The following is a 14,444-nucleotide window of genomic DNA, read 5'->3' as shown; positions in this document are numbered from 1 at the left end:
GCACCCCCGGACCCTCTGGGCCGTCCCCCTACCCCCCCGCCCCCGACGCCCGGCACCGGAGCCGCGACCCCACGCCCGCCCCGCGCGCACGGCCCCGCTCACCCCACAGCCCGGGCGCAGACCCCGCCCCGGCCCCGCCCCGCCCCTGCGGGCGCCCCCTCCGCTCCCGCCCGCCGGCCGCGCGGGGCGGGGGGCGGCGGCTGGGGCAGATTTGATTTTCCCGCAGCCCGAGCCGGAGCCGGAGCCGGAGCCGCGTCTCCAGCCCCGCCGCCGCCCGCGCCGCACCCAGCCAGAGGCGGCGGCTCCGCTTCCCGGCTCCATCCACCGCGCGCCCCTCTCCCCCCTGCACCCTTCTGTGCCCTGCACCCCTCTGCCCCCTGCACTCCCTCTGCCCCCTGCACCCCTCTCCCCCCTGCACCCCCTCTCCCCCTGCACCTCTTTTGCCCCCTCCCCACGCTGCGCGCGCCCCGCCCGGCCCCACGCCCCGCGCCCTGCGCCTCGCCCTGCTGCGCCCGGTTCTCCGGCACCGCACCGCTCCCCGCTGTGCCCCGCCTCTTCGCCGCGGCCCCCTCACCCCTGCTGGGTGCGCGGCCCCCGCTCCCCCGCCCTCCCCTCTCACTGCCCACGCCCCCTCTCCGCGCTCCGCTCCTCCGCGGCTGCCAGCCTCGGTCCGGCTCCGGCTCCGGCTCCCGCGGCGCCGTAGTTGGGGAGCCCAGGGTTCGGTGGCTCCCCAGGAGCGTGGAGCGCGCAGGGACTGACTAATTGGGGCCGGGGGAGGGGGGCTGGGGGCAATGGAGCAGCCCGAGGACATGACGTCGCTGAGCGAGTTCGACTCCTTGGCGGGCAGCATCCCGGCCACCAAGGTGGAGATCACCGTGTCCTGCAGGTGAGCCTCCCGCCGCCGGCCCCCGTCCCGCCCAGGCCCCCCCCCACACCCCTCGTCCCGCCAGGGACCCCTGTCCCGCCGCCGGCCCCGTCCCGCCCGGGATCCCCGGCCCGCCCAGCCCCCCCCCACCTCCCCCCCCCCCCGTCCCTCTAGGGACCCCTGTCCCGCCAGGGACCCCTGTCCCGCCCAGGGACCCGGAGCCCGTGGCCCGTGGCCGTGGCCTCGCCTCGGGATGCCCCCTCCTCCCCGCCCCTCCTGTCCGGCCAGAGCCCCTGCCCAGCGCGGTGGCGAGCAGTGGAAGCCGGGCTGGGGTCGCGTTTCTGAAAGTTTGCGCTCTGGGCTGTGGCTGGAGGAGGCGTGAGGACCAGGAGCAGGGGTCCCGGGCGCAGGCGGGAGGGAGGGAACGGCAGGCCATACGGGGGCTTGGAGCAGGTCATTTCTGAGCAACTCCTCCCCAAACCTAGAAGTGAGAGACCTGCCCAGCCTCCCAGGCTGCAGCCCCTGCCCCCGGCCTCCTGTCCTCTCTGCTGCCCCCTCCATCCCCCTCCCCACCACTGCCTCAGACCCCGGTGCCAGGCCTTTCTCCACCTGCAGCAGCCGAACTGACTCCTGGAGAAGAACCGCAGCGGGTCCCTCAGTCAGAGGTGCGGCTGCTGATGACAGTCTTAATGGGACCGTTAAAAAAAACAATAACTTGGGTACAAAACCTTAGGCCAAAGGACTGTACCATGAGTGTGCAATTAGAGTCCAGCAGCGGAGGGGAGAGTTTTTATGGGCTCCTACCCCCAAGTCCTCACACAGGCTCTGGAGTAACTTCTCCATCTCAGAGCTGGTCTCTGCCCGGTTCTCCCGTGTGAGGGGAAGGCCCCCAGGCCGTGAGGGGTGCAGTGGAGATGGTGGGGGGGGGTTCTTCCTAGTGCTGTCACCCTGTGGCTGGCCTCGGGCACTGCCCTCTGGCACTGCCCTCGGGCACTGCCCTGCTGCCACTGAGAGGGGCACCGGCCCAGGCACGGCCCACCGTGAGGTCCCGGAGATGCTCTCTGCCCCCATGACTTGAGTCCTGGCTTTTTCCTTGTCCCAAACCCCCCACCCCATCCTCTTAGGGCCTTTCTCACGCTCATGGCCCCCTCTGTATTCCAGGCAGTGAAGAGGTAGAGAGAGCCGCAGGCCTGGGCTGGGGGCTGAGAGAAGGATGGGGGGGGATTGAGGGTGGTGAGTGAGCTGTCCCCTGTGCCAGGCTCCCTGATAGCTCCCGTATGTCTCCCCGGTGGTCCCACACACCGCGCTGTCAGAACACCTCCCAGCGCCATTTGCATCTTGCCATTACTCTTCTGGGAGACTCCTGATGGCCCGTTAGCTCCAGCCTCACCTCCTCAGCCTCCGACAGCTGCCACAGCCCGCCCTCCCCTCCCCTCCCCGCAGGTACCACTCCCTGTGCCTGAGTCCCCTCCAGCCTTCAATCACGCCTGTGTCAGAGCTGTCTCCGATCCTCCCACCTCCCAGCCCAGGAACAACCCATTCCCCACCCAGAGCTCACCCCTCCTTCACCTCTGCCAGTCTGTGCCCCGAGTCCTCCCGCCTCCACTTCAGCCACGGGACACGCAGCCCTCACCGCTGTCTTCTGTGTCCCCCGGGGCCTGGGTGCTGGGCCTGGGCCACAGGGCCACCCACACACTGAGCACTCGGCCTCTGAAGGCATCTCAGGTGTGTGCTTTGTCCCTCCTGCCCCGGAGTACCTCCTACCCCTCCCTGACTCTGACCCACGGACCCTCACTCCCGTGGAGAGGAGAGCAGGCAGCGGGCAGTCAGACACTTTGAACGGAATCTGCTCCACAGTCTGACTGAGCCCAGGTTTCCTCCATCTGCCAAGAGCAGACAATGAGGAGCCGCCTTTGCCGAGGTGGCTCGCGTGCTCGGTTGGGAGAGTGGCTGGCATGCCGGAGCAGGCCCTCGGCAAACGCCGCTGGAGGAACTAACAGGAATAGGGGATTGCGAAGGACCCAGCACGCTGCTGCGCACTTCCTTGGCCCGCGGTTGGTGCTTAATAAGTAGCTGCAACGGTTACAGCAGCAGTAATGCTGGGTCCCTCCTGCTGGCTCTTTCCGAGGAGAGGTGACAGACCTTTTGCCTAAAAGGTGCCTAGGGATGCATTTGCGATCTTGGCGGATGTGGTTCTGGCATCAGCCCTTGTGCCCATTCCCTCTCAGGACACATGGTCTTCTGGCCTGAGGAGGGCCTGCCCGGGCCCTGTTCCTGATCTCCTGAGTGCCGGAGGGTGGAAGTGGGTTTTGGTGGGAAGGAGTGAGGAGGGGGGGTCGCCTGAACAGAGGGAGGAGAAAACAATATAGGTGAGCTTGAAATGGTGGGTCCATCTCTTTCCTTCAAGCAGGTCCAGCTCTCCAGGCTCTGAAAGAAAGAGGAGGTGGGGGAAGAGAGGGGGCAGGGAGAAAAGGAGGAGGAGGAGAGGAGGAGGATGGGGAGGAGGAGGAAGAGGGGGGAGCAGGAGGGAGAGCTGCAGAGAATGGCTCTCCAGTATTTTCTGTACTTCAGTCTCCAGGAGGGTCAAGTCCTGCTCCCTGCACCTCAAGGTCCACACTGACTGGGCCCCAGGAGGAGGCTATGGGGTACCCCTGCCCTGGGCATCTAAGTGACACCTGCTGGTGGGCAGGGAACAGTAGGGTGAGAAGCATTGGTAGGGTGAGAACTCCAGGGGTCTCAGAATGAGCTGCTGGGGCCAGTTCCCTCCCCTCTCTGCTCTTAGGAAGGTCCCTGCCACCTTCTAGGAGCTCCTGTGCCTGCCCGGGGTAGGACCCAAACCCCTGCCATGCCTCCCCTGGGCACTGCCAGCCAAGCAAAGCTGCCTGGTACCGGGGCACGTCTGAGCCTCAGCCCAGGTCCACAGCAGAGGCCCACGTGAGCCTCCGCGGAGGGCGGGTCACACTGTAGGATGGGTGTCCGGGCCTCTCCTGTAGGAAGGGTGTCTCTCGGGCGAATCCAAATCCATTCCCAAATAATTGTTCCTTACCAGCTTCGGTGAACGCAGGGCCAGAGATGATAAAGTGCCTGGTTGTCTGGCTCAGGGGCTAAGAACATGGGCTGTGGCATCTGTCCACCTGGGTTCAAATCCCAGTTCTGTCCCCGTGACCCGGGAAAGCTGCTGAGCCCCCGAGTCCTTACCTATAAAGGAAATACAGTAACCGCTATCACAGGGGGATTCGCCCAGGAATAGTCATTGTGTTGCCTATCATTTGACACCTGAATGTCAGTAAAACTCAGTTTCTCTAGCTGAGTCCCAGGGTCGGTGGGGGTCCCCCACAGAGATCTCACCCCTCTCAGCTTTATTGACGTCTGCTTGCCAGCCAGGGATTCTGAGTGAGTAGGGTAGATGGTGTATGAAATCAGACACCAGCAGGCCGTGCAGGAAGTGGGAACCACAGCCTCTCTCTCTCCTCGGGTGGTCTTTTCCAGACCTTTCCTGACGCTGTCAGCCTCCCTGCAGACCCAGCCGAAACTCACCGGTCCTGTGTCCCGGTCCCCGAGGGCCGCACTGCTTTTCTGGTTTCTGTGCGTCACCAGCGGCAGGCACCGGGACCGGCCTGCTGGTTAGAAGAGAGCGATTTGCATTTTTTATGTAACAGGGAACCTTTGCACCACCGCAGGGTCCGGTGGGTGCGAGAAGCACAGCGCATTCCAGCGGTGGGGCTCCCAGGCCCCCGGGAGGGCAGGGGTGGAGTCCAGAGGCTGGAGCCTCAGGCAGCAGCCCTCCCCGGCTGGCATGGGGCTGGTGGGCCGCGGCTGCCTGTGCCCCAGCGCTGTTTTCTGTGTCTGTTGGGCCGGTGTTTTGCTGTCTGGGGCAGGAGACGCAGTGTGCTCAGGAGCTGCCTGGGCCTCTCAGAAGGCCCGGGAATGGGCTCCGGAGGCTCTCATCTGACGGCTCTGGGGAGGGCCTGGGGCAGCGGGCAGCTGTCAGAGCCAGTGCTAGGAAAAAGGAGGTGGCCAGCCATTGAAGAGCCAGGCGTTCTCCAGCGGAGCTGGGGAATGATGACAGTGGGGTTTGTTGAGCACTTAGTACGCGCCAGGTACCTCACATCTGTATCAGGCGGGACCGAGTGCGATTGCCCGGGCTCCGCAGCTTTGGCCTACTCTGACAGCAGTTTGGTCCAAACGGAGATCATTCCACTGGTTTTCAGTTCCTGTGTAACACCTCGCCACGTTCCTAGCGGCTTAAGCAACAGCCATCTCTGGTCTCTCTGTGCCTGTAGGCGAGGACCCAGCTCACCGCTCCTCGCTCAGGGTGCCCCCCCCTCCCCGCGGAGGGCCCGGCACCTGCAGGGGCTGTGATCTCCCCCGAGGCTGGGCGTCCACGCCACGCTCCTCTAGGCTGTGGGCAGAGTGCAGGGTCTTGCGGCCGGAAGATGCAGGTCCTGTTTTCTTGCTGATTGTTGGATCGGGTGGCACTGAGCTCCGGGGGCCGCCTGCTGCTCCGGGCAGGACAGCTCATTCTTTGAAGCCTGTGGAGAGTCCTGCCCTGTCCGCTGGACAGTCTTACAGGAGGTAACGGCCGTCACAGGAGTGCGGGCCCTCCTACGCCAGGCCCCACCGCACTCAGGAGGGGCTGTGCAGGCTTGTGCATCTTAGACCGCTCCCTGCCTCACCGTGTGTCTTCCTAATCTGATGGCAGTCCTGTGAGGCAGCTGGCAGTTCCTTTTAAGGAAATCAGGGCTGAGAGGGGATAAAGGCCCTTGCTTAAGGTTACACATTTAGAGTATGTTTTGGAAAAGGGGTGTGTGTTCAAATTCAGCTTCCTCAACTCTCAAAGCTTCAAGGCTGGAATGGGGTCTCTAAGAGGGTCACGGTAGGGGCCTGGGCCCCAACCTTGTGACCAAGAATTAGGTGTTTTCTTTCCAGGGATGGGAGAGTTTTTTTCTTGCTCAAGAATGCCTCTGGTTCTGGGATACAAACTGGGACTGGAGGAATCTCCAAGGAGCAGAGAGTCACGGCATGGCAGCCTGCCCTCCATGCCCCCAGACCGTCCCTCCTTCCCCAGCCCCCATCTCCCTGCTCAGAACCCCGGCCATCGCGGGAGATGACCTACCGTTGGGAAGAGAGGGCAGGGAGGAGGGGAGGAGGTGAAGGCTGTAAGCCATAGGGCACAGAGGAGGCAGGTGCATGAGGAATACTTAGGCTATAGGTAACCGAAAGTTTAATAGTAACTCAAACCCCGAGCACATTGATGTTTCTCTGACCGCAGCGAGTCTGGAGGGAGGTCATCTGATGGTTGGCCAGCTCGCTTTGCCATCAGGGACCCAGCTGCCTTTGTGCTCGGCCATCATCCAAATGCTGTGCCTCCTTATTACAAAGAGGCTGCCTGTTCCGGGCGTCACAGCCACATCCCAAAACAGGAAGCAAGACAGGGCCATGGGCCTCTCTTTGAAAAGTTCTTTTGATCTGGGAAGCACAGTCCCTCCCAAAACATCTCAGCAGACTTCCCCTTCCGTTTCCAGGGCCAAAGCTGGGTGTCATGTGCACCCCTAGACAAGGATAGTCGTCAGCGCGGGCCGCCATAACAAAATGTCAGCGATTGGGTGGCTCAGTCAACAGAACTGTATTTACCACAAACCTGAGAACGGACGTCCAAGGCGGTGGGCTTGGTCGCCAGCACGCTCCGGGCCTCAGGTGGCCGCCTTCCTGCTGTGTTCTCATTCTCCCTGCTCTCCGCTCTCCACGGTGTATTTTTAAGGGCACTAATCCCATCGTAATCCCACCCAACCACCTCAGATAACCCTAATTACCTTCCAAAATCTCCAAACACCATCTCATTGGGGGTTAGCGTTTTAATATGTAAATTGGGGGTGGGGAGGGGACACACAATACTTGAAGCGATGTGGATTCTGTCCGCAGGGAGAGAGAGGGATGCTTGCTGCTGACAGCCATGGACTCAGGGAGCCCCCGTCCCAGGAGGGACACAGTCCTGTCCTCAGGGAGCCCCAAGGAGGTGGTCCAAGGCACCCACAGGCTGCGTGGGCTCCTGAGTGCAGGGGTCTCGGGGGGCCTCTGAGGACTGGCTCCCTGGATTTTCCTGCAGTCAGTGGAAGCCAGTGTTAGGAGACTGACTGATGATCCAAGCACAGCTTAGCTAGAACCCTGACTACCTCTCTTCCTGCCAGTCTCCAGGCCAAGAAAAAATGACTTAGTGGGATTTCAAAACATTGCAAGGGTCCTCTGTCCCCTAATGTTACTCACCTCTGCTGGCCTAGCACAGTGCTTGAGGGTCCCAGTAGGATAGCTTTATGCCGTTCGGTCCTGAAGAATTCTGGACTGAAGAACTCAGTACTGATGATGGGTACCAATAACTGATCGCTATGGACACACCCATTCTTTCGATAATTGATACGAATCCTCATTTGCTACTGAGGCTTCTCTGTGCTGAGGATATAGTGTGAACAAGATGGACAAGGTCTCTCCTCTCATAGAACTCACATTGGCGTTGGTGGTGGGGAATATAAACAAATACACACATTTAAAAATATTTTTATTGATTTCAGAGAAGAGAGAGAGAGAGAGAGATCAATGATGAAAGAGAATCAGTAATTGGCCGCCCCCTGCACGCCTTCCCACTGAGGATCCAGCCTGCAACCCCGGCATGTGCCCTGACGGGAAATGAACTGTGACCTCCTGGTTCATAGGTTGATGCTCAAACCTCTGGGCCACACGGGCCAGGATATATACATTTCTCACGAAATAATGTCTGATGGGGATAAGTGCTCTGCAAATAAGTGTGTGGTTGTTGGGGATGCTTTAGACAGGATGGGCAGGTGACACTGAGCTGAGAGCCAGGGGCTGAGAAAGCCATCTGGAAGAGGGTCTCGAGAAAGGGTGATTCTGGTAGAGAGAGAGCAAGTGCAAAGGCCCAGTGGCAGAAGAGACCTTGGCATCCTTGCAAAACTGCAGGAGGGTAGTGTGGCTGGGGCAGTGTGACTCCTCAGAGGGGAGTGGAGAGGATGAGGTCAGAGAGGAAATGGGGGTGCAGATCCATGCTGAGGAGTTTGATTTATTATTCTAAAAGTAATGGAACAATTGTTATTATTCTGTTTGGGGCGGGGCTAAACAGTAGGAATGTGATCTGATTGGCTTTCTAAAAATGTCCTCGGGCAGCCTAAGGGGATTGACTGGGGGGGCCGGAGAGGGGCAGAGATGGAAGCACATGGCCAGGCAGAGGCCTCTGTGGTCTCCAAACAAGATCTAATGCGCTGTGGCCTGAGGAAGAGCGGGCAGATTGGGATGTGTTTTTGAACCAGAAACCTTACAGATGTGAGGAACGGGGCGTGGGCACAGGGAGAGAGGAATCGCGCACACTTCCTGTATTTCTGTGTTAAACGCTTGGCTTCCCAACAACTGGGCAAGGCCGGCCTGTGACCCCTGCACAGGGGGAAGGCGGGGGAGCAGACTGAGGTCGAGCAGCGTGTCCGGGGGCGCGGAACCGCCCCGTGGCCGGGAGACTGCCGCCCGGCTGCGGCTCCGGCCGGCCAGAGCGCACGCTCTCCGTGGCCCTCAGCGCGGGAGGGACGGTTATTACCATAATTAATAATTACAGACGTGCAGCCAGCCCGGGGAGCAGCGCTCGCTAAGCCATGTGGAAATTGCTCTTTGGACCTTGGCGCGGGGACTTGGCAGGGAGAGAGGGCGAACGTGAGGGCGGCTCTGAAAGGGGAGCTGGAGGGCCGGGGCGGCTGCCAAGCGCCCTCTCCTCCCGCCCCCTCCCTCCCTCCCTCCGAGCCTCGCCTGGACATCCGCCTGCGAGGAGGGGAGCCGGGCAGGAGGAGGGGAGAGCCCCCGGTTCTCTGCCTTGGGGAACAGCCCGGAGGAGGCCGGGGCCAGAGAGGGCGTGAGGAGCTGCTGGCGGGAGGGCCGTGGAGACCTGGGTTAGGCCATGCAGATGCTCCCCAAATGGCGTGGGCTTCAGCGCTCCATCCGCCCGCCTGGCAAGCTGGGTGAACGGGGCACGACTCGGCGCCAAAAGTCTTGCCCGTAGCCTGGGTGACAGCCACCTCCTGGCACTGGTGTGTAGGGTGAACAGGGTGCCCTAGATCACGTACCCAACAAAAGATTTGGTGCGGGTTAGACCACGCCTCTGCCATCCTCTGCCTGCCGCGGGGGCTGGCCAGATGCCTGGTGCTGACCGGCTCCACAGAGAAACGGGGTGTTGCTTGCAGGCCTCTCAGGCTCAGGGGTCTCAGCAGGAAGGCCGCGCCCGGCCTGTGGGCACGGGCACCTGTACCAGCCGCTTTCCGAGCCTGGAGGGGGCACTTCCTATGAGCGGGCACTGCCGAGCTCATTGCAAATATGAGCTCTTCGCAGGAACCCCCAGGAGAGGCTGTTATTCCCCCCACTTTACAGGTGGGGAGACCGAGGCACAAAGGAGCCAGGGAGTCCGTACGGCCTCCAGTGGGCAGCGCTGGGGTGGGGACCAGCAGGAAGCTGCAAGTCTCCGCTCTGAGCACCCCACTCTCTTCGGAGGTTGGCGGGTGCCGGGGGGGAGGCTGTTGGGAAGAAGATAAACACATTTTCCTACCTGACGACCCTCTATGGGAAGGAACACGGTGAAAGCCCTCCGAAAGAACGCAGCCAGCTGTGCCAACCTGCCACGTTTTCCTAGTTTCAGGGTCCCCGCACCCTGTGGCAGGCAGAGCTAAAGGTGGCGCCCCTCCCCAGCCTCTTCTTGTGGGAGCCAGCACCCCCGCTCTGCGCATCCCCCACGGGGCCTCAGACACAAACAGGGATGTGCAATGGGTTCACCCAGCAGCTCTGCCCAGGAGCAAATGGGTCCCCTCAGACTGGGGCTCCCTGAGGACAGGGCCGTGACCCCTCAGACTGGGGCTCCCTGAGGACAGGGCTGTGTCCCCTCAGACTGGGGCTCCCTGAGGACAGGGCCGTGTCCCCCTCAGACTGGGGCTCCCTGAGGACAGGGCTGTGTCCCCCTCAGACTGGGGCTCCCTGAGGACAGGGCTGTGTCCCCTCAGACTGGGGCTCCCTGAGGACAGGGCTGTGTCCTCTCAGACTGGGGCTCCCTGAGGACAGGGCCGTGTCCCCTCAGACTGGGGCTCCCTGGGGGCGGGACTCTCCTCCCCTCTCTGACAGCTCCTCCTCTTTACATTTTTAATGTCCCGGAAGGGAGGGTGGCACCGCAGGCTCCCTCCCTGGGTCCGGCCTCTCCGGGGGCTCCCTTTGGGGGGACAGTGACCTCACAGGCAGCCAGTCCTCGCTGCTGGGCCCTGGGAGGGCTTCCCGGGGGAAGCAGAGGCAGGCTCTGCTCTGCTTCCCTGGCCTCGATCTGAGGAACAAAAGAAACCGATTCCAGGCTGCCGAGCGGACCGCTGAAGGGTTTTATGCTCTTTTGGGGAAATCCATTTGCTTGTTGGGAAACGTCTCTGAGCTCCCCAACGGCAGGAGGTGAGGAGAGGCACTCGGGTCTGGTCAGCCTGCCCCGGTGGCTCAGTGTGCTTGGTGCCCGGTGGCTCGGTGTGCTTGGTGCCCGGTGGCTCAGTGTGCTTGGTGCCCGGTGGCTCAGTGTGCTTGGCGCCCGGTGGCTCGGCGTGCTTGGCGCCCGGTGGCTCGGCGTGCTTGGTGCCCGGTGGCTCGGCGTGCTTGGTGCCCGGTGGCTCGGTGTGCTTGGCGCCCGGTGGCTCAACGTGGTGGTTGGCGCCCTGGTGGTTCGGGGGTGCTTGGCGTGGGAAGCCTGGCTCCTCCCCTCTGCTTCTCGCTGCTGCTGCCGGAGGGCAAGCCCCTCACCCCCAGCCTCAGAGGCCCCAGGGGACCAGGGGAGGCTCGTGTGAGGCCCTTCAGTGCCTCACAGGAGCATGCTGCTTCAGTGGGGAAACCGAGGCCCTAAGACCAAGAGTCCTGATGTGTGGTATCTGGACTGCGGTCATTGGGACAGTGTGTGTACACGTGTGCATGTGGGTATGTGCATGTGTGCAGGTGTGTGCGTGTGTCTTATTTACACATGGCCTCTGGGCCCTGCCCAGACCTACAGTCAGACCCCAGGAGTCTGCCCTCTGATAAGTGGGAGAGGGCGGAGGCCCAGGGAGTGAGAGGCCCTCAGGGGGACGGGTGTGGAGGAGGCGAGGGGTCACAGAGGCTGGGGGCTCCTCAAGAGAGGGAGGCCCAGGGGACGCCTGAGGCCGGGTGACGGCGGTCCCCAGCCAGGGGGCTCGGGGCGGGTGAGGTGGCTCTGTCAGCCGCCCCCCCTCTCCTTGGCCCCCAAGTGAGCCCCCCGAGCACCGGTATGGGCGCGGCTGCTCTGCCAGCACCTGGCCCAGCAGGACTGACCCGCCTGACCAGCCTCACTGCCCACCGCTGTCCTGAGGGAGGAACTGCTTTTAGCCCCACTTTACAGATGGGGAAACCGAGGCCCAAGGAAGGCAGGGAACTTGTCCGGATCTGGGAGGTGGACCAGCTTGTCTGGCTGCAGCCCATGCACGTAACCGTGAGGCTCTTTAGCTGAGAGGAAGCACTGGGGCTCCCCTGTAACCGGGCGCCTGGCCGGTCAGGGGGCAAGGCCCACACTCACCCATCCGGCTTCGGCCTGCCTTCCTCCACCCGTGGCCAGGGCCCTGCTCTGTGTCGGGGCCGGGCTGGCCTGAGCAGAGGCAGGTGGCTGTCCTGGAGGAGCACACACCAGCCTGAGAGGCGCTGAGCCTGCTGTGCAGCCGGGGTGCTGAGTCCCAGGCAGACTGCACCCCGGCGGAGGGCTCGGGCAGGGAGGACGGCTGCTGGTCATGCGCAGGGGAGGCCCAGAGAGGCTCCGTCGAGCAGGAGGCAGGAGCGGGTCTAGAAGGATGACCGCAGCCGCGTGGGGGCAGAGGAGCATTGCCCGTGGCTGCGGGGCCCGGGCGCAGTGAGGGCCCTCGGTCACTGGGCAGGGAGCCCCGAAGCAGGGTGCTGGGTCCCATTTCTCAGCCCGGCGGTGCGCCTCTCCCCGGGCGGGGAGGGTGGGCGAGCCCCTCTGCTTCTCCTCTTCTTCCCAAATCCGAGTTCCAGGCCAGACCCAGGGGATAGAGGGCGGGAAAAGGCGCCCGCTCAGCCCCTGCGGCCGGACCGTCCTGGGTTTATGTAGTCACAGCTTCAGGACAGAGAAGGCCCGCCCCAGCCCTCTCTCACTTTCCCGCTCCTCACCTGCCCCAGGTTCCACCAGGCGGAGTCCTCTTTGGGGCTAAGGCTGGTGTCCCTGGTTTAAATCAAAGCGGACGCTGCTGCCTCCCAGCCCAGCACACTGCAGGAGGGCGGGCAGCCCGGGCCCAGGCCCGCCCCGCGGTGGGGTGAGCACCTGTAAGTGGTACTGACCTGCAGCCCCCGCTCCCACCTTTCAGAGCTGCCTCTGACACTCCCTGCCGAGGGCTGGGAGCCTGTCAGATGTTTCCAGAGTGAAGCTGGCTGGAGCAGGTGTGGGGGAGGGTGGTGGGGCCAGCAGCGGGGCTGTGTGCCACACGGGGAGGCCCCGAAGGAAGAGACTGGCGGAGGGTGGGGATTTGGGGGTCTCCCTCAGAGACATCTCTGAGAGTCTTCGTGAGGACTGGAACTGAGGGATTCATGAGCACAATCTGGGGCCACCAGGCACGGGGGATGCCATGTGCTCCTGCCAGGTTGCTACTGCAGCTCCCTGTCAGTCCGTCCGTCTGTCAGTAGGCCTTTGGCTCCCAAGTCAGGGCGATTGAATTGAGTGTGGGGTCAGGTTGCCCAGACAGGCTGTCCCTCCTGATGGTTCTGGCGATGCGGACGCAGGGTCAGGCTGGGCCTTTCTGGCTCTCCCACTGCCTGCTGTGGGGAGTGGCCGCCCTGCCCCGGGCCCTGCTCCCTCCTCAGGAGAAGGTGAGACACATGGTCCAGGGTCCATCTGCTCTGACATTTGGGGTTGGCTGTTAGGAAGCCATGAGACCCGTGCTGAGTGTTTCTCCTCTTTGGGAAGGGGGAGTGTGGGAATGGAGAGGAGAAGGGGGAGGTGACCCCGGGGCATCTGGGAGGGAGGGGGACGGGGCAGAGCCTCTGGTTAGGGCAGTGTGAAAAGCAGGTCACTTGTCCTCCGGGGTGGGGGGTGGCTCCCGCAGGCAGGGGGCTCAGGGATGGGGCAAGGGGGCTCTTTAATGAGCAGGTTCCCAGGCTCCATCCCTCTGGGCCCCTCGGGGAGCCTGGAGCAGCCGCAGGGGCGGGTGTGGGGAGGGAGTGAGGAAGCCATAGTTTATGTCCCAGCTCCTGCCCGCCATTGGTTGAGGGCTGCCCTCTGAGCGAAAACGTCCCGGTATCTGCAGCCCCCGAGCCAGGGAAAGCCCCCGGGAGCGGCAGGAGGAACCATGTGTGGGGCCGGTGCAGGGAGGGCTGAGGAGGAGCCCAGGGCATCCAGCCCCTCGGAGGCTGGCGCTGCTGTCTGCATTGCACCGATGAGGAAACGGCTCCGAGGGCTGGAGGGCCTTCCCGCGTGCTTCCTGCCGGCCCAGGTCCCCGCGAACGCCTGCACCGATGTGCGGGACAGGCCTTGCCTCCACTTCCACATCTGTAAGATGGGAGGATGCCGCCCAGGACTGACCTCGAGGGCAGCTGCTGCCTGCAGGGCACTTCGCGCCGTGCCCGGCCCATCTCCCTGGGCTGCGCCCGTGAGCCGGAGCCGGGAGTGCACAGAGGCAGGCCGGAGGCTCACACCTGCCGCCAAAGGCCTCTCGGTCCCCCAACGCGGCCCGGCCTCTGGCTGCAGCCTCCGACCTGATCAGCAGGCCCCGTGTCCGCGGTGGCCTCGCCCAGGCGGGCCTGCGTCCCCGGAGGCAGGGTTCTTTAGTCCGCCAGCACGGTGAGACGGCGGAATGGACGGTTGTGAGGAGGGCCCCGAGAGAACGGGACCCCGGATGGATAGGTTTTGACAGCTGCTTTTATTTTTTTGAGGGACAGAGCTGCAGTACGAGGAGCTTCTAGAACCGGCTAAGACATGGGCACAGAGAGATGTGCCCCGAGAGCGAGGGGCGGAGGGACCCAGGGCACAGCGTGTGCGAAGCGTGCAAGGTGGGTGGGTGGTGGGGAGCCACATCCGTAGGAGGCTGAGCTGAGGACCGCCCCCCCCGCCCGCCCTCCCCCATGGGCTGCAATGAGCCAAACGAGCAGAGGCAGCTTCGGGCCTCAGGAACAGCCCTGATCCCCGAGTGCTCCCCCCCACACACCCCTGCTCTGCTAACTCCTCCTCTCTCCCCTTCTTTCAGGAACCTTTTGGACAAGGACATGTTTTCCAAGTCTGACCCACGTAAGTCCTCCTCTGACACGGTCAGGTGGCGATCACAGCGGCCAGCCCTGGAGTCCTCACTGGGCATCGGGCACCGGGTCCCGTCCAGGCTGTTCTCACGAACGCCGTCTGGAGAGAGGACTGGCGCTGGCCCTCCCAACCCCCACGCGTGTGAAGCCTCAACACAATGGCGGGCGGGGCGGGTCAACGTTTCAGGCCCGGAGTTTTCAGAACCAGGGAGACCCGTACATTTCAGCCTCAGCTGGCTGTGGTCCAGGGGATTCAGCCCTGACGTTG

At 63.3% G+C, this 14,444-nt stretch overlaps 1 protein-coding gene across 1 annotated transcript in view; it reads left to right on the top strand.

Moving 5' to 3' along the window:
• Window positions 1-230: 230 nt before the first annotated feature.
• CPNE5 (copine 5) overlaps window positions 231-14,444 on the top strand; it is an 83,950-nt gene continuing 69,736 nt past the window's right edge. Inside the window, exons 1-2 of the mRNA XM_084890064.1 lie at window positions 231-886; window positions 14,128-14,168. Coding sequence (XP_084746190.1) covers window positions 792-886; window positions 14,128-14,168 — 136 coding nt within the window. The 5' untranslated portion in view covers window positions 231-791. The remainder of the gene's footprint in view (window positions 887-14,127; window positions 14,169-14,444) is intronic.

Source organism: Pipistrellus hanaki (assembly GCF_964339955.1).
Source record: "Pipistrellus hanaki genome assembly, chromosome: 7".
Classification (NCBI taxonomy): domain Eukaryota; kingdom Metazoa; phylum Chordata; class Mammalia; order Chiroptera; family Vespertilionidae; genus Pipistrellus; species Pipistrellus hanaki.
Note: the sequence above shows the minus strand (reverse complement) of the source record. Positions and strands in the feature narration are given on the sequence as shown.